The sequence below is a fragment of the Balaenoptera acutorostrata genome, chromosome 16 (assembly GCF_949987535.1).
Source record: "Balaenoptera acutorostrata chromosome 16, mBalAcu1.1, whole genome shotgun sequence".
Taxonomy (NCBI): Eukaryota; Metazoa; Chordata; class Mammalia; order Artiodactyla; family Balaenopteridae; genus Balaenoptera; species Balaenoptera acutorostrata.
Genome location: NC_080079.1, coordinates 9,755,855 through 9,775,232, shown reverse-complemented (window position 1 = coordinate 9,775,232; position 19,378 = coordinate 9,755,855). Strand labels below are relative to the sequence as shown.

Sequence of the window (19,378 nt, the reverse complement as noted above, 5' to 3'; positions counted from 1 at the left end):
ACTAGGGAATGTGTGATCGCAATGCCAGTTGCCTGCATTGTAATAATTTTGGATGGAATCTGTGCTTTCGTATTGTATAAACCCATGATTTTACCTTCTGGGCATGATTTGGGGTGGAGTGGCTGAGGGAGGAAGGAAGGGAGGAAGAGGAGGGAGTAAGCAGGCAGGAGTGGGGCATAGCGGGTGGTATCTGTGTCATCAGCAGTTCCTGTGGATACAGAGCCCAGGGTCTACGGAGCATTTAAGCTGGCTTAAATGGCCCTGGACTGCTGTTTTTTCGAATTTCCTTGGTCTAACTTGGATAGTTTTTTTTTGTTGTTTCGTTTTGTGTTTTAATCTTTTCCCTTTTTGTTAGTTGTTCTTAGTCCTAGAAGTGTATCTTAAGCAGTCCATCTTGGTTGGTCAGCTTGGGCTGCTATAATAAAAATAACTTGGGCCAGGTGGCTTAAACAAAAACATTGATTTCTCACAGTTCTGGAGGATGGAAGTCCGAGATGATCAGGGTGCAAGCATGGTCGGGTTCTTAGGGAGAGCAGCCCTTTTCCTCTCTAGTCAGTCTCCCTCCCCATTTTTTTTAAGTTTTCCTTTTTTCTGTAGGCAGAATTACTAGCTAACCAAGCTTGTTTTATTTTATTTATTTTTTATTTATTTTTTTGGCCAATGCTGCACAGCGTGTGGGATTCTAGTTCCCCAACCAGGGATCAAACCCGTGCCCCCTGCAGTGGAAGCGTGAAGTCTTAACCACTGGACCACCAGAGAAGTCCCCATGCTTGTTTTAAATTGTGTGTAAAGTAAACATCAACTGTCTTAAATGAGGGTCTGAGAAGTTCTTCTGGAAGTTCATCATAGAAACTAGTAATGCATGGATTTCAGTTGCATCGACCTCAAGGGCTTCCAGGTTGTATTTGCCTTTCCCCTGGTTTTGGGTCATGTTTTTAACATCACTGAGATGGTGTCAGCCTACTAAGTGAAGTGTCACTAGGTCATAAGTTTATGATTGTTGGGATTCTAAATAAAAGCACTTCACTGTAATGCCTCCTCATTTCCTACGTGGTGCTATACTTAGGGGGAAAACGTTTCTTATAAAGAAGGAAAGAAAATTAACACCACTCAAGCAGCAGTTACAGTCCTGGTCCCAGGCTTTCATACATATAATTTAAAATTCCCAATACCCTGCAAAATAGATGCTTCCTCACTTTTGCCAGCTGAGGAAGCAGTGGTTTAGTATGGTCAAGCGATTGGCTCAAGGCCACACAGCAAAGGAGGGAGAAGTCAGGAGTTGAAGTCCCTTCTCATTTCAAAGCCCTCTCTTGCTATTGCAGCAAATCCCTACCTGTTAAGGATCAGGACACTTGGAAGGGTCTGTGCTTTCACGTGTCATGAAAAATAAAAGTTAGCAGATGAGTTCTAATTGTGGTTTCTCATTTTTTCCCATGTGTTTTCCTAGTGCCGAGTGTGGCTGAAGGCCATACATACCCTCAGTGCCCAGGGAAGGGGTCACTTTCCTCAAAAGATTAAGTCTAGGTTAGTGCTTATGAAATTTTCAGCTCCACGAGGTCAGGTTCTTTGGACTCCCAGCTGCATATGTGGCGCAAGAGGTCTGTTTTGTGACAAAGAAACAAACCCTCGGGGTGCCGAGAATGACAGGATGAACGAGTCTCAGAATCCCTGCCACCAGATGACACGCGGCGCTGACAGTGAGTGACAGCTTCCTGGGAGGTGCTTTCTAGAGCAAGCCTCACCAGGCCACCCCCTGACAGTCACCTTCCCTGCGAGACTGACACATCATTAGCTATTTTCATATAAATTCGAGAAAGTAAATCTTCTCAGTGTTTCCTGGAAATTTCATGTTGTTGCATCCCGGGAAACGATTTTGACTTTCTGGCTCTTTGTTTGACACTGATCTTAAATATCAGCAGAGGAAAGTCAGCCCACCACGAAGCTCTAGAACTACCCTGACATCAGGAGCCACAACCTCAGAAGTACCCGTCCAGACATCCCTGGCCACAGTTTTAGAAAACACTCAGTGTGTTGGAGGACATTTCAAAATGCTTTGAGTTTTGTTTCCATTTTATTTTTCTTTTGGCCACAATTTAGATGCATTTTAGGCTGACTGCGCCGTGGGGTAAAGAAATGCTGGGAACCTGGAGAAGAGTTTTCAATTTAAGCATCAGAGGTTCCACCTTAATTCAGTCGCGAGTCTGTGTTTGGAGCTCGGAATGGGACGGATGGTCAGTTCCCAGGTGGGCCCCCAAATCTCCTGAACCACAAGGAGATGAAATCCTTCTCTAGTAGCCTTCGATGACGACGCCCAGGAGCCCAAGCAAGACTTGAGGGTTTTGGAGCCAGCCAGAGCCAGGTGGGGGGACCTGGCTAGCTGGGCATGGCTGCCCCAGCAGGGCGATGGGGGTGGGTGCTGTGGGCACTGGATGGGGTGTCACAGACATTCCTGCAGGCCCAGCCTGTGTTTAGAATCACAGAGATGGATGTTTTGATTGTATGCCAGGGAGGGCTGCCTTTTCCCTGTACACCCTTAGCCTTAAAGGGCTTGACATGCTGCCCTCAGCTTGCCTGGCCTCTGATGGTTTAGGATGAGCCCTTGCACGGGGCTTCTCTGTGGAGCCCTCATCTGGCGGCCAAAGATGGGGCTGCAGACTCTGTAGCCGGCTGTGTTTCTTTCTTCCCCCAATCCCCCCACACCCACAAGGTGTCCTTGGAGGCCGGGCCTAGGTTCACGGGGGCGTGGGGAGGGCGGGGAGCCAGGCCCTCGCATCTCCCTGGTACAGGCCTCAGCCAGCTCCAGCCTGGCCACCGGGCCTGAAGGAGGCAGAAGCCGCCAGGATACTGCGCGCGTCTTGCACATTTCCCACCGCAGCCCGTGTACCTGCTCTCCCAGCCATCGGGAGAGTCCACTTCCTTCTTTGGAGGGATGAGCCAGCTGGAATGAGAATACCCTCAGTCCCTCTGTGGTCAGCCTGGCCGAGACCACCACGCCCCTCCCTCCTGGGGCCCCGCGTTCCCCAGCCCGCAGTGCATTTGCATTTCAAAGCCACACAATGCCGGCGGTCTGGGCGAGGCTGCGGGAAGCTGGGGGAGGCGACTTGGGTGTAGAGGGAGGGTCTTCGCCCCGTTTCCGGAGCCAGCGGTGGAGCTTTGTGAAGATGCGGGCGTCAGGGGCTGCTCGGTGATGATGACATCACCGTGTCGTACACAGAAGCCGGGCTGCCGGGGCGTGTGAGAGCAGATCCATTCGGACCCCACCGGCGCTCACGCTCACACCCGCGCGCCCCGGCAGAGCCGCGCGCGCCGGCCACACTCGCGCACACACTGAGGCGCGCGCCGGCCGGCCTCGCGCGCACACATTCCCGCGGCGCTCGCTCCCCGGGCTCCGGCTCGGGCCCCGATCCGCAGCTCCCCGCCGCCGCCGCCGCCCCGGATGCCAGCAGCTGCTCCCATCTGCAGTGCAGCAGCCCCGGCCGCCGGCCGGCCCACCCCGGGCTCCCGCTGGAGGAATCGTGCCAGGACGCTGGCCCTGCTCGCGGCTAGCCTGCTCGCCAGGGCGCAGCGAGGATGGGAGGGTCGCAGTCTCTGCAGCCAGTCCCAGCCAGCGACCTGAACCTGGAGGCTTCCGAGGCTATGTAAGTGCTCCGCCGGGCCGCCCTGGAGGCCCCCCCGTCCCCCCAGGAGGAGAGGCTACCGGGGCTTTGTTAGTGCCCCCTCTCCTGATGCCCGGGCAGCCTGGAGCTGGGGCTGGCCCCGCCGTTCTCTCCAGGCAGCCTTGCATGGTTTTACCTGGTGGCTCCCCCTTCTAGCATTTAGTTCCCCCTCTGGAATGAGCATCTGGCAGCCCCAGGATACTGCCGGGGGCAGAAGTGACCCCCTGGAATTTTATGGTTCAGCGGCCCAGTGCATGATCGGGGGCTTCTTGTGTGTCTTCACTCTGCACCCCCGGCACAGTGGTATTTCCTGCAAGGGGACAGCCGGGCCTCAACAGGGGCCTCATGGGAAGAATCCCTGAGTGTGGCAGTGCTGTGCCCGTGGAGACAGACCAGTTTAACGGCAGCCACTCACGTGGCTTGGCGGATGGAGTGGAGCATCGCTGGTAGACGTTCGGTCCCGTTAGCCGAAGCGTCCGTGCACTCCCTCGCTGGTGAACACTGTCGAGGACAAGGCCGCTTGCTATTATTAGTAAAGGCAGCTGAAGGGTCCTGTCATTGGTCCATTGGTCGAGGCAGCATTTGACTGTGCATCCATCCAGGAATCCGATCGTTTCTCTAAACCACAGAGCTAATGTGCTCAGAAGTGGCCTTTATCCTGGCTGGGTGTTTATTAGGATTGCCGTTTCTATACGGTCGTCTCCATTACCTCCCCGGGCATGCCTGGAGGATGGGGCTTATGGAATAGATCTGGCTGCCGAGCTGTATTTCAGCAGGTCAGGCTTGCGGGCCTCCACATCCCAGCCTGGCCTGCTCTCCTTTCCCAAAGAGAAGAATGTGTTTCAGAGAAGAGTATTTTGTGGGGATGCAGGGGTGGGGACGGTCAAGTGGTCACGGGAGCCGCTGATGTGTAGATTAAAGGGTTGCAGGGATTGGTCTGTGTGTTGTAGTAGGGACGGGGTGCCATGGGGGGCTTCCTCACTCGTCCCCGCTCCTGGGTTTCAATGAGGAGCTGGCCCAGCGCGGTGATGTAATGCTAGGCTGAGTGAGCCTCATGGTTTTCCAGGCTCCGGCTCTTTAGCAGTGAACCATGCTAAGGAGCAGGTGTGCACCGATCATTTGTTCTTCCTCCCCGTAGCTCGAGAAAGCATCATCTTACAATGGAGGCTCATTGTGTTGGAGGATTTTAAGTGCCGTGAGCCTTGAGCTTTGCCTGCCCTGTTTTTCGTTCATGTGTCGTATTGTTAGATGCGTGGAAATAACGTACTACCACACAGGACTTGAGCCTAAGCCTATAAGAACAGTTTCAGCTTATTTTTAGTTAAAGAGTGGTAGGCACTTACTGGCTAGTGAGCTGTCAGGGCTCAAACCTGTCTAAAAGCTTTAGAGAGACTTGGAAAAGATAACGTGACCGTATGTTTGGGAAAATACACTCCTCAGCCATTGGGAATTCAGCTTACCCGTCCCTGGCATCCCCTCCCTCTTTCCCAGTTGCGTTAATAAATGGCCAGGATTCTGCTGGTTGAGGGCTGAGTTGGGAGAGATTCTGTTAGGTAGAAGCTGCCTTTTTGGATAAGGTCCCCGAAGTCTACCCTATGGGAATAAGTGGTGTTTAAGTAAAACTCCAGGCCAAGCAGCCACATTGTGATGGAAGCTGCTTCTCAAATATTGCACGGGTGAGCTGGTCCATATGTGCCGGCCTGAGTCTTCTTTCCCTGCAAGTGCTACTTCTGAAATGTCTCTAAATCGAGATCTTTAAGATAGTATATTTACTCCTAAACAGAATCCCACCCTCCATCCCCTAACATTTTTGTTTTGAAAAAATGGAGAGAGTGGAAATGCTTGGGGCTGGTACCATACCTGGCAACTATTCTCTAAAATCGCATCTCTGCTGTCTGAGTAACTGGGGCTTGTTTTTCTACTACAGGTTTGCTTATTTCCAGTCTAGAGATTTAAAAAAGTATGTTAAGAGAGTACCCCCTTTTTGCACAGGTTCGTGTCTTTCACAGTAGTATGCGTTTCCATGCACATAAAATCACATGCACATGAATAATACGCAAGACAGCGTAGCATATGGTCCATGGCAGAAAAGATGCTTCCACTGTTAAGATAACGCTGTCAGGGCTGCAGGGACGGAGATGAACTCGGTACACGCCTGCCACGAGGTACAGCCCATGACAACTGGTATCTAGACCGAACATTTATATCTCTTTTTTTTCTGGTGGTTCCCTGTGAAAGATCAAATTAAGGGGGGCCCGTGTGTAAGAGTGAAATCAAAAGGCAGAGGAAGACAGGGATGATTTGGAAGTCCCTGCAGGACATGTTTTCTTTTTTTTTTTAGTTTCAGGATTTCTGTCTTTCTGGTTTCAGGTTGGGGTGCCTTTGGGCAACTTTTGTGGCCCCAGTTGATAGCTTCATTCTGTACAGGAGTGCAGTGGGATAAGGAAGGAGGAAGATGGAGAGTCTTGTGTCTCCCCTCTGGGGTGTAGCAGCAGACTGGAGGATGGCACATGGGATTGGGAGGTGAGGCAGGGGGGGTTGAGGTTCAAGTGTTGAAGTCCCTTCCACAAATGGCAGCGTCAGCTTCCCCTAGCTTGTTAGAAAGGCAGAATCTTAAGCCCCACCCCAGATTGGCTACATCAGAATCTCCATTTTAACCAGTGATTTGTAAATATGCCCAGATGATTTTTAGGCCGAAAAGTTGGGGAAGCCCTGAGCTAGGTGAGTGTCTCCATCCTGGTCCCTCAGAAACCGTTGGCCACTTCTCTAGCTGTTGCGTTCTTGTCTGGGAAAGAAGTTCTGGTAGCGACAGTAGCCATTGTTTCCGAATAGAAGAGGGGTAGCAGGGAGAGGAGAATTCTGCCACAGAAAACACTTACTCCTCAGCACTGACGGTTGGGAAACACATACAGGAAAGGGACGGGAAGTACTTGAGTAAATGTGGTCTGAGTCTATTGATTAGACCCGCTGTCTGTGCCCTTCTTCCGCTGCAGCGTTAAGTACTTTGTCCTTTGTGTAGCTGGAGACCCTCATTCCGGGGGCTCCCTCAGCTTCCTGCAAATTCCCACACCCTGGCCACCGAGGGGCAGCCAGGGGCCATTAGCATCTGAGAGTGAAAGTGATTGTTCTGTGGGCAAGTTCAGCCTGCTTCGTCTGTCGCACCACTCATGACCTGGGCTCTAAAAAACAAATCACAAATAGGGAAACCCATGCCTGTGTAGAGCCGTGAGGATCAAAATAGGAGGGCCAGGGTGGATGGAGAGAAGTGATGAAGGCCCTGGTGATTGAGGAGACAGGGGAGGGAAAGTTAAAGACAGTGGGGAATACAAGTGGAGGGTTTGTTCTCAGATGACCAAGAAAAGCATGTGGCATTTGCCAAAACGAGGAAGCGGGATTGGCAGTGCGTTTGGGGGGAGGTTGATGAGTTTGGGCTGGGATTTGAGATGCAAGTGGGATCCGAATTGTAGCTGAGAGGGACTTCCCTGGCGGTCTAGTAGTTAGGACTCCGAGCTTCCACTGCAGGGGGCACGGGTTCGATCCCTGGTTGGGGAACTAAGATCCCGCATGCCGTGCAGCATGGCCAAAAAAATGAAAAAAAAAAAAAATAACAATTTTTAAAAAGGCAAATATGTATGTATAGCCGAGACGGTGGCCAGGACCAGAGAGGCCTCGGACACCACCTGCACCAGAGTGAGTGGTTCCAGGGCAGGGGTTGCAGCTCTTCGTGCAGCTGTGGTCGCAGACAGGAAAGTAGAGTTTTGGTCTCTTCCATCCTCGTGTGGCTGGCTCCTCATCCTGTCTCTCAATCTGGGAGCTGCTTAGAGGGTCCAGTGACTCTGATCTTGCCTCACCTGCCTCTTAGGGCTTCTCAGAGGTGAGGGTTCCACCTGTGTAGACTCTGAGAAGGCAAAAGCAGGAATGCTCTGTGCCTGAAAATTGCCAGCGTGTCAATTACTCAGAAGTCTGGCAGGATCTTTCTTTAGGTCTCATTGGACCTCTTTCAAAGCCTTGTTTCTTAAGGCGACCCTTGGCTGAGTCATTTAGCTTAAATGGCAGCATCTCGAATGTGGGCTTCTCAGTTCCTAGAAGCAGATTTCACTTTTGGATATTATCGTTTGACAAAATGATGAGTAGTTTTTTTCCCCCTGAAACCGAATAAGCTGTAAAGTTGTCTGTAGAGTGGGAGTTGCCTGAGTCCCAAAGGTGCTATCTCAGTTCAGGTTGCTATAACAAAAATACCACAGATGGGGTGGCTTAAACAACAGATATTTATTTCTCATAGTTCTGGAGGCTGGGAAGTCCAAGATTAGTGTGTCGGCAGAGCCAGTGTGTGGTGAGGGCCCCCTTCCTGGTTTACAGACGGCTGTCTTCTTGTCCTCGCATGACAGGACAGTGAAAGAGAGAGACGGAGAAAGAGAGAGAAAAGCAAGCTCTCAAGTATCTCTTCTAATAAGGGCAGTAATGCCCTTATAAGGCTCCACGCTCATGACCTAATCACCTCCCAAAGGCGCTACCTCCTAATGCCATCACGTTGGGAGTTAGAGTTTCAGTGTACAAATTTTGGGGAGACACAAGCATTGAGTCCATAGCAGATGCTTTTCCTTGGTTATCATTTCTGAATATCTCCAGCATGGGCTCTGTGGCCAGGTACCTGGGTCCAGAAGAATGGCCCTTCACTACCTTCTCTGTAGAGCTTATCTGCTGGCTTTCTCTAAGGTGAGCAGAAGGCCAGAACATTCCAAGGCCTTCCAGGTAGCTGCCAATTGTCCAAGGGGTCATGCCACCCCTTTCTGCTGGGCACTGTGACAGGGCACCTGCTGATGGTAGGGTGAGCAGCTACGACTGGGGGATTGATTAAGTGACCGTGGCAGGTGTTACATCCAGGTCAGTGGATTCGGGGCACTTTCCCCATCGACGCTCTGTCCTCATCTTCATGTTTCTTTCTGCCATCTACAGCCTGTTTCTGTGGATATAGTTTTGGTTGCCTAGGAACCACTGTAGCCTGAAATATGATTGGCTGCTCTTGCCAGATGGATTGCCTGAGCTGGGGCAGCGTTCGGGGGTAGGCAAAGGACGTTGAACAATTCCATTCTCTCTCCCTAAGATTAATGATGAGCACTTAGGTATTGTAAACAATTGTTCCATAAAAGCCAATTGTTCATAGACTCATGCTTTTGCTTCAGGTTGACGGCAGTCTGGGGGAGACTGGTTGGCCACAAAGAACTGACTTGGAACTGCTCTTGTATATCCATTCTGCATTGGAAGTGGTAGCTTTGATGGCACTGGTTCTGTTTATGTTTACAACTTCACTTTAGCAGTTGTTTCTAGAGAGCAGGTGGGTGCTGTTTGCTTTTACCGAACATGGAAACAGAGCTGGATGCTGCAGTGTCAAAGCCAAGAGTGAAAAGCTCTTCTTCTTAGTCTTGTTGAGTAGACTCAGGTGTTTCCCATTATAGAAACATTATATTATTGCTCCTATGATGAGGCAAGTACTTCCGCCCCCATTTTATAGGTAAGGAGACTGAAGTCACTGCATGGCTTAAATTAAGGGGTTGGCAAACTTTTTCTGTAAAGGGCCAGACAATAAACATGTTAGGCTTTGCAGGCTGTATGTTCTCTGTTGCAACAACTCTTCTGTGAGAGTGTGAAAGCAGCCATGGACAGTTAGTGAGTACATCAATGTCCCAGTTAAACTTTAGTTACAGAAACAGGCAGTGAGTTGTACTTTGCTGGCACCTGATCATACAGGGCTTGGACTCATGTCCCCTCCTCTCATTACCTCATGGCCATTTATCAACACAAGGGTCCTCAAGTCTTTGGCCTGGGCCACCTTCTCTGTTCTAAGACATCTCATCCATGCTCATGGATTTAATACTATTATATACCGAGAATGCCCCCATTTATATCCTTACTTCTCGTCTGAGCACCATACTTATCCAGCTGCTTACTTTATATCTCCTCTTGGGTCTCTCAGGGGCCGGTCAGGCCTAACTTGTCCAAAATAGAATTGATGACCTTCCTTATCTCAAAAACAAAAAAAGTACATATGAAGTAACCGAGCCTCCACCCCAGTTCCCCATCTCAGCACGTGGCACCTCACCGCCCAGCTGCTCTGACCAGAAACCTGGTAGTCAAGTCCTGTTTTTCCTTTTCCTTCATCTCCCTTCTTTCTAAACAGTTCCCTGTATCTGCTTCCCATTGCTTTTAGTCTAACATCCAAACCCCCTGTTGGGGCCTACAAGCACACCGGTCAGCTGTCAGTTCTTTGAACATGCAATACCCACCTGCCCCAGGGCCTTTGCACATGCTGTAAGCCGTCTAGAAGGCCTTCTGCCCCATGCTGGCACGGCTGCCTCCTTCTCCAGCTTTGATTCTCGGCAGGTTTTCCTGCCTTTACTCTCCAGTGCTGTCCGGTGGAACCTGTGACGATGGAAAGGTCCTATAATTCGTGATGTCCCATATGGTAGCCGGTAGCCGCTAGCCACTAGTGGCTACTGAGCGCTCAAAATGTGGGTAGTACACCCAAGAAACTGAATCTTTAATTTTATTTAATTTAAATTAAAATAGCCACGTATGGTAAGCGGCTGTTGTATTGGACATTGCAGCTCAGTATATCATTCTTTTGTTTGAGTTCTTTGTAAAACTCAGCACAGTGTGGAGTTATTTGATTTGTCCCTTTAACTGTTATCAGAATGTGAGCAGCATGAGGGCATTCTCCTTGGTTTTCTTTTTTTTTGCTGCTTTTTATTTACTTATTTATTTAGTTAAACTTTATTCAAGTATAGTTGATTGACAATGTTGTGTTTAATTTCTGCTGTACAGCAAAGTGATTCAGTTATACATACATATATTCTTTTTCATATTCTTTTCCATTACGGTTTCTCACAATTTTACTTTTTATGCTTGTGTCCCCCGTACCTAGTACAGTGCCTGGCACATAGTAGGCGCTCAGTAAATCATTTGTTGAATGAATGAATGCATGAACAGATGAATGAATGTCTTACTAGCAAAAAGAATCCTAGGTACATCGGCTCCACACTGAGCTATGCCAAGGGGCCCTGCAGTCGGGGACTTGATGGGGCCGGGAGAGGCTTGGGTGGACCCCAGGCACTAAGGTTCTGTAGTACTTGACCCAGGAACACAGCTGGTTCAACCCTTGGCCTGCCGGTCACCACCATGTAGCGTCACAGGGTCCTGCCAGAGCCCCCGGTTAAAGGAAGCACATCCCTGCCTAAAGGCTCCCGCAGAATATCCCAGGGTGCATTGCAGGCTACAGGTTACTCCGGTAACAGCTGGACACACACCGCAGCCTCCTTCCCTTCCTGGATGGCTCGCTCCTCCTCTCGGATGTCTGTTTTCTCCCAAACTTCTGTGCACCCGCGGGTGTCTCGGTCCGTCTCTCAGCTGGTCTCTTCCCCGCCTTCATTGCTGGGTAGATGAGGCAGCGGCCGCAGGCAGTGCAGAGGCTTATGAGGAGGCTGGGGCAGGACAATGAGCAGCGATTTACCTTTGTTCTCTCATTCTTTGCCCTAGAAAAAGAAAGCGGCTCCTGGGGTCTTCTGCACAATGCATCCCATTTCTGTGTGATAAATTACCTGTTGGAGAGGTGGACTTCCCGCAGGTTTTGTACTTGCCAACCCTCCTTATTTAGAAGCGTTGTTTTCTCTGCATTAGCTGCTTTCACTGTTTTCTCTGCTTTCTCCTTAAATGGAAGCAGCAGTAGCTCCTGGCTCTGGGCCGGGGATGGTGGGGTGGAGGCAGGGGTGGAGGTGGCCCTTCTGTCCAGGGTTTGCTCCAGCCCTGCTAACAGGCAGATCCTAGCAGCTCTTTGTCCTTATGGGACTGACAGCTAAGGCCAACTGCTGGGCCCAGTTTGCGGTCAACATCCCAGCTTCATTTCCTTCAAGGTGTTTGTGGAGTTCCAGAGTCTGAGAATTTTAGAGCTGGAAACATCAGGATCTTAGATATCACAGGGGGCTTTTTCCTGACAGAAAGTTAGTTTTAAATCCCATGAGCACATCATTTGTGAACTATCACTCGGGCCTTTCCTGCTAGTTATTATTCAAACTGAGTCTGGTAGTCATTTTAATTTTTTCCCTTTAACTTTCAATTTGCTAAAAAATATATTTAGATATATCATTTGGCAAGCTTAAACCAGAGGTGTCCTCCCAGGGCAGTGAAATAGCTTAGACTGCAAATTCTCTCTCCGCTGAGGAAATGTAGTGGATAGTTTATTTGGGGATAAAAATGACTGACAGGGCCCTTGGTCCAGACCCTCCCTTGAATCTTAGCTTGTGTCTTTGCCCTGAAGTGTCTTTTAATTTTCTGATTCCTTCCATCATCTCAGGGATGTTCTAGAGGTCAATTTCTAAGGGAAGTGGGTGTTTACCCTGTTTATCCGAGTGGGAGGTAGCTGAAGTTCGTCTAGGTTGAGCTTAACATTTATTAAACACCCAGCCGCTCTTTATTGATGCTGGGGGAGAAAATCACCCTGAGATTTGCCAACCTGTCAGCCATGCTTTCTGCAGCTCCGCCCCCTTCTCCCCACCCTGCACAAGCTCGCCTTTAATGGGGATCAGATCTGGGTCTCTGGGACTTCAGAAGCAGTCTGGATCAAAGGGGACTCCAGCTTCTGAGAGTTACTTTTCTTTGTCAAGGCCCTGGTGGAACTTGCTAATTGTTCTTTGATCTGCTTTAAAGGGACATGCCTAAAGCAGTCTGGAAGTATTTTCCCTCCAGGAAGAAGGCGGGAGAGGCTGGCTTTACTTTAGGGAAAACATCTGCAAACATGTAGGTCTTGCGTGGAATTTCCTGGGCCGACTTTGTTCAGAGAGGATCCTGTCACCGTGTTCATTTCCTTTAATGCTTGAGGGGAGAAGGACCGACCCTGAAGACACTTTCCTGGAGGGCAGTGCTGCTGGGGGAGTGAGGTCATCACTCACAACTTCAGTCTCCAAGGAACTCTGCTCCTGGGGGAGAAGGAAAAGGCTGAAGTGTCCAGAGGGTGCGCGAGAGGCAGCTGCTGGGGGTGGGTGGGCGGTGCCGGGGTCAGGCTGGACCCTTTGGTATTCCAGCCTCAGTGTCTCTTAGAAGGGCTTTGCCTGTGGCCTCAGCTAGGCATCTTCGCTGGCACGTGAAAAACCCAAACTTCAAACTGATTTAAAGAAAAGAGGGAGCGGGGAGAGATAAATTAGGAGTTTGGGATTCACAGTTACACATTACTATATACAAAATAAACAACAAGGACCTACTGTATAGCACAGGGAACTATATTCAATATCTTGTAATAACCTGTAAGGGAAAAGAATCTGAAAAAGAATGTATATATTTGTATATGTATAACTGAATCACTTTGGTGTACACCTGAAACTAACACAACATTGTAAATTAACTATACTTCAACTGAAAAAATAAAGGTCCAGAGCAAAGAAAAATAAAAAAGAAAGAAAAGAGGGAAAATGTTTCCTATAACTGACAGGTGGTAATTGTCAGGATGGCTTAGAGAAAGGGATCTCCTCCCATTTTGTCCAAAAAACTGGACAAAAACCTGAAAAACCTAAAACATCAGAGTTTGTGGCTTTTAGACTCACCTTCTTTGACCTACAGTAGGTGAGTTCCTCCTGGGGCTGCCGCTCTAACCTCTTGATGCCTCTAAGGGGCTTTCAGCAGCTGGGGTTTTGTGCAGCCTCTGGTGCTGCCTGCAGGGACTAGGCTGGGAGGTGAGGAGACCGAGGGGAGGGAGGGGCGGTCCTCTGGGCCCTGGTCCTTGTTTGGCCGATGAACTGACCTTCGGCAGCTCAGCCTGTGTCTCGGGCCCTAACGGGGGTGTCATGGGAGGCGAGCCTGCTCCTGGGAAAAGGCCCAGGTGTTTTGGCACCTGTAGTGAGTATGTTTAGGTCCCAGGGTCAGGCCTGGAAGAATGACCCAAGGCCAAGGGAGAAGTAAGGAGCGGGAAGAGTATGGTCGTGTGTGGCTGGACGCTTCCATCAGTGTTTGCCCCAGAGTCTTGCTGCGGGTGGTTCTGGGCGCTACACGGAGCTGGGGTCCGTGGGAAGGAGTGCCAGGTGAGAATGGCGAGGTGGACTCTGGTGGGACTCGTGCTCAAGGTGCTGCCTGTGAGACTTCAGAATGGAGAGGTGTTCGTTCTCGTGTCCCTCATGCCCAGGTGTTCTAGTAACAGATGACGGAAGAGTGCGTGGACCACACACCATGGACGCTGGCCCGCTCCAGGGCGTGGCTCTTACCACCCACCCGACTGCACAGAACCGGCACTGCCCCCAGCCTCAAGGCCACCTCGGGATTTAGTCATGGCCCCGAGGTCACTAGCCACCTGCTCCCAGAGACAGGACAGTAGGAGGGGGCTGTGCTGGTGGAACTCTCCCCCCACTGCCTTTCTCTGTCTCTGTCTCTCTGTCTCTCTCTCCTGTCTGCCCGCTCGGTGTGAGTCTGTCCCTGTCGCCTGGCCCTGCCCGTGGATTCAGTGGGTTCTTTCTCCTGACTGCAAGTCCTCCGTTTCCTCTCTGTCTTTCTGGCTGGTGAAATGGGTCCATATCTGTGACCTGCATATTTTACATGGACCAGAGGGTCAGGTGACATTGACACTGGGGGGTGGGAGGGAGGGGGTGCTGATGTAGTGACCCAGCCGCTCCCAAGATAAAGAGGGGTGAGGGTGCCCAGAACAGCGCTAAGCAGCCCATCTCCACTGTCAAGAACAGTGCAAAGTTAATAAATGCCACCTTAAAAAACAATTAGTGGACCACTGCACACAATGTAGACCTGTCCTAGGTTCCTGGGCACGAGGCATTGCCGGCTCAGTCTGTGCCCTCAGGACCGGCAGCTTTCAGAGCCTCAGTGATGACATCCATGAAATGGGGTTAACACCCCATCCCCCTCCTTGTTGCAGAAGAATTCTGCACCTGAGAGAATATATGTAAAGAAATGATATATGACATAATGATGGATACATGTCATTATACATTTGTCCAAACCCAGAGAATGTAAAACACCAAGAGTGAACGGTAATGTAGACTATGGATTTGGAGTGATTATGATGTGTCAATTTTATGTTGATCAATTGTAGCAAATGTCCCACTCTAGTTGAGGATATTAGTAATAGGAGAGTCTATACATGCGTGGAGACAGGGAATAGTAAGTATATGAAAAATCTCTATCTTTTCCTCAGTTGTGCTGTGAACCTTAAACTGCTCTTAAAAAGTAATGTCTTAATAAAAAAAAAAACCCAGTATAAACAAAACAAACAAAAACAAAAAAACAAAAAAAAACAAAAAAAAGAAATGATATATGAAATGTTTCTGTTTTTTTGTTTGTTTGAATATAGCATAATTCCTATGTAATCTACTGAAGAGAACCCTGCAATGCCAATACGTTGTGTAGTAGGCTACATTAATATCACTCGTCTGAACTGTTTATAACAACAAGAAAACCCCTTAGTGCTTGTGAAGGTGGAAAAGAGCATGCTAAACCTCAGAACCAGCCTGCTGGGAAGGGGATGCTTTAATACTGCTTTTCAGTTCTCTAAGCTAGCTCTCTTAGGTTTACATATTATATTTCCCAATCTGTGCTCAAAATATATACTATGACATGGCATGACATGACATGATATTTGTAATTTCCTGGATACTGATTTTCTCCCACTTCTCCAAGTGTGACCACCCCTTCTAAAAGTCAGGGTTTAGATGCCTCTGGTGGTGGGTGGAAAGGACCAGAGGTGCGGGGGTGATTGGGTACAGGCTTGCCAGGAGATGATATGGATTGCCCAAATCTCAGGGGCCCTGGGAAATATCTTCCCCATACCCAGATGTAACCTTTTATTGGTAAAAAATTAAATTGGGGATGAAAATCCGTGACATTGGAGCAGTCAAGTTGTAAGATAGAAGGGAACAAAGTAATAGAATGACGGCTACACGTGAAGAATTGGGGGCCAAGGTGATGCAGGGGCCACACTCGGCCTGCAGGGAGCCCACATCTGCTGCCCAAGCCGTGCACATGGGCATCCTAGGCACTGGGCTGGAGACCTCAGTGTGCAGGGCGGGTGGGGAAATGACCGAGCAGCATTCCGTGTCTTTGTGAGGTCCCCAAGCTGCACGTTTACAGTGTGTCCACATGTCAGAAAGTGAGTCTGCATCTTCTCTCGTCTGGGACCTGGAAAAAATCTAAGGCGGAGAGCACTGGATATACTGTGGTAAGATGGGTGAGCTCACCTCTGGGCATCCCGCAGACAAGCATCTATTAAGGGCTCAGAATCAAGTGTTTGTGCCCGTGGAGTCCCTTGTTCTGACCCTCCCCTTCCCGCTCTCCTTCCGGCTCATTCTGAGGCATTGCTTCCAAGGCCTGGGGTAAAAATAGTGTCTAAGGGAGAAATTGAGGGTTTGTGGGGCCTCCGTCTATAAATGGTGCTTAGGAAGTGTCTGATTTTTTTTCCATATCTGAGTACTTTTGCATTCTTTGGCGGAGATGCTTTTTTTCCATCCCTGATGTCTTTGTTGTAAGATTTCTATTTACTTGAGTTTAGAGGCTGTGGAATGAGGATTTGGTTGATGGGTTTTCCTCCAGGAGTCTGATCTCGAGCTGGCCAGTTCTCTCAGTGGTCATGATGATCGTTACCTGAACCAAGCGAATGAGACCCTCTGGTGTCGGTTTTTGAAGGAGGTGCCGGGTGGAATGTCCAGAGTCAGAGCTTTTCCATCTTAATTTTGGGCAAAATGTACCATATTCTCCATTCATGCTTCCCCCGGTTTTGTGAGCAAAGACTTAGGTGAAATTCCTGATTTTTTCCTTTTCTTATCTCTTATGCTTAATCCATTCACATGTCCTGTGACAAATAAAGAAAAGAAGAGATAAGCCCCTAATTATTTAATTCATCTTACATTAAGGTTTTCAGCTGAAACTATGACTTTTTTTAAAAAAAATTAATTAATTTATTTATTTATTATTTTTGGCTGTGTTGGGTCTTCGTTTCTGTGCAAGGGCTTTCTCCAGTTGCGGCGAGCGGGGGCCGCTCTTCATCGCGGTGCGCAGGCCTCTCACTGTCGCGGCCTCTCTTGTGGCGGAGCACAGGCTCCAGACGCGCAGGCTCAGTAGTTGTGGCGCACGGGCTTAGTTGTTCCGCGGCATGTGGGATCCTCCCAGACCAGGACTCGAACCCGTGTCCCCTGCATTGGCAGGCAGACTCTCAACCACTGCGCCACCAGGGAAGCCCCGAAGCATGACTTTTAAATAGCAGGAACCTCGAGATAATGGAGAACTTTGAGCCTTTGATGCAAGAGATTTGAGAAACAAAGCACAAAGCTGGCCTTTAACATCTTGCCCTAAAAATAAGCGAGGCTGGAGGCTGGAGCATGCTTATAAGTAACTGGGCTTGAAGGCAAGATGAATAGAAATAGCCAGGTGACTATGGTCAGATTTGTACCATGTTCTGTTCCTTTTATCATAAAATTGAGTTGTTTGTTGTCAAGAAGGTCAGCTCTGAGAGTCTATTTTAACCCAATTGGCTTATTGGCTTATTGGTAAATCCCTTAACCTTGAGACAGTTTGTCTGTTTGATGTGGGAAATTTACCTGTTCGTTGGAGCTTTGTTATACATAATTGAAATATGAGGTTACTTATCAGCTTTGTCATATTTAAACAAGTGATGATGACTCCGATATTTTTGTTATTATTAAATCAACTGGTGTAAAAGATGATTCAGAGTCTCTTGGAGTCGAGAAAAACTATTTTTTTCCTTGTATCAATTATAGTGCAAGTAAAAATAAATGCTTATATTTAGCCAAAACTTTCTGAAAGCGCTCTTGGAATCTCAGTTCCACCGCTGACAGCTGCCTCCTTAACTTCTCACATGTTAACACAAACCTGGCCGCTTCTCACCACCTTGGTCCATGCCCCTCTGCTAGTCTGAGCCTCATCTCCCTTCTGGATTCTCCTATCTCCTTGCTGATCTGATCATCTCCTCCCCGCCCCGCCCCCCAACTCCTGCCCCTGCTGCTGTTCTCTGAGCAGCCAGAAAGACCTTTTAAAAACGTAGATCAGGGTGAGCCCTTGTCCCGAGTAGAACCCTCCACTGGTGTTGCAGCTCCTCAAGGCAGCTTTCTTCTCCTGCCCACTGTGCTCTCAAGATCTGGGGGCCTTACACCCATTCCTTGCACTTGGCAAGCTCCTTCTCACCTCAGGGTGCTTCCTCTTGTGCTTCTCTCTGCCTGGAACCTTCTTTCCCCAGCTCCGTGATGACTGTCTCCTTCCTCCTTCTTCAAGTCTGTCTCTGAGAAACCTTCCTTCTAGGGAACGCGAGAGAGAGAATCTCCAAGTGCAGCCCAGAGCCTGGAACAAACTGCGTCAGCACTTCTGTTTTGTTGATTATAGTTTCTCTCTGAGTGGCTGTGAATTAATTCAGTAAATAGTCGAGTGAAGTTTCTTGCTTAATTTTACAATTCCTCGCCCACAGCCCTTTTAGCAGTATGTGTCTGGGGGCGGGGGTTGGTGTTAAGTGTGTGGGAAGAACAAGAAAATCACACTCTTTTCTCATCGCTCTGTAAAAATCTCAGGAATCATTGGCACAGCTGTCCCCTGACTACAGGGGGCTTTAAAGAAAAGATGACTACGCTTAGTGTTTCTCTGATTATGTTTAGGTGATGGATACAATAATCTTGGTTGTAGAATTTTAACACTTGCAGGACTGGAGAGAGTAAATGCCTTCGAACTGCCTGGCCTTGTACACGGCATTTTCCAGGTATAAACTCACTTCTCAAAGTAACCCCATATGGCTGGTGGTACCACCACCTGTTACTCGCTACTATGCACACTGCATAGACGGGGAAACTGTGGCCCAGGGATGTTACAGAAACTGTCCCAAGTGGCTCACCTCACGGGTGGCAGAGCAGGACTTTTAGAACCAGATCTGTTGATCTCATTTTTTATATTTGGTGAATGTTGTGCTCTGTTCATCTACAAAATGATCAGAATCATAAATTCCTATCTTATACACAAAGAAAGTGCTTTCACTTAGATTTTATCAGTTCAGAATTTTTAATAAGTAGGTCAAAGGCTGGGTTGATGTCGCTGCATCTTGTATGAGAGAGGGCGTGATAACACACTGAGGCAGGCGGTGCCTTCAGGGAAAAGCATGCTTTCAAGGTGTTGAACAATACTTATTCTCTGCAACTGGCATCCTGTTTACAAGCTGGTCTTCTCCTTTTTATCATGTAAAGAGATGGGAAAGAAAGGAACAAAAGATTGGCATCCTCCTCCTTCTTTATTATACAGAAGCGCTGTTTGCAGACAGTGGTAGAAAATGAGCTTTTCAAGCTTTCTAAATGTCAGACTTTTTTTTACAAAAGTATTCTGGCCACCCCATCCCAAGTTCAGGTTTGTACATCTTGTTTCTGTGTGCAGCATCGCGATGGAGGCTCATTGAGACCCACAGTGGACCGCAGGTTGTCATCCACTTAGCAGAGCTGGGGAAGAGGTTTTCTGGAGAATTCATCTTTCTCATGAGCGCAGAGAGGCTGTGGGACATATTGGTTCAGATAAGTGAAATATAGCAAAAACTAAACCCACTCTGGAAGCATGTTCTCAGTTGTCAAAGCCTCAGGGTCTCCAGATGCCTCGCTCAAGGTCACTGTTCTCTTCCCCAGGAGGGTGTTTTTTCTGAACTGAACTAGGGTCCACTCGCCTGCTTTGCAGCGAAGCCTATCTACTGACACTGGATT

General features: G+C 48.8%; 1 protein-coding gene across 15 annotated transcripts in view; it reads left to right on the top strand.

Annotated features, from left to right (window-relative positions):
- Window positions 1–19,378, top strand: part of TACC2 (transforming acidic coiled-coil containing protein 2) — a 209,174-nt gene that overhangs the window by 129,771 nt on the left and 60,025 nt on the right. For 2 of the 15 annotated variants that reach the window (XM_007173233.3, XM_007173232.3), the window contains exon 1: window positions 3,489–3,638. The exons of the other annotated variants lie outside the window; for them this stretch is intronic. In XM_007173233.3, the coding sequence (XP_007173295.2) occupies window positions 3,571–3,638 (68 nt within the window). In that variant the 5' untranslated portion in view covers window positions 3,489–3,570. Of the gene's footprint in view, window positions 1–3,488; window positions 3,639–19,378 lie in introns of those variants that run through there. 15 annotated transcript variants of the gene reach the window in all.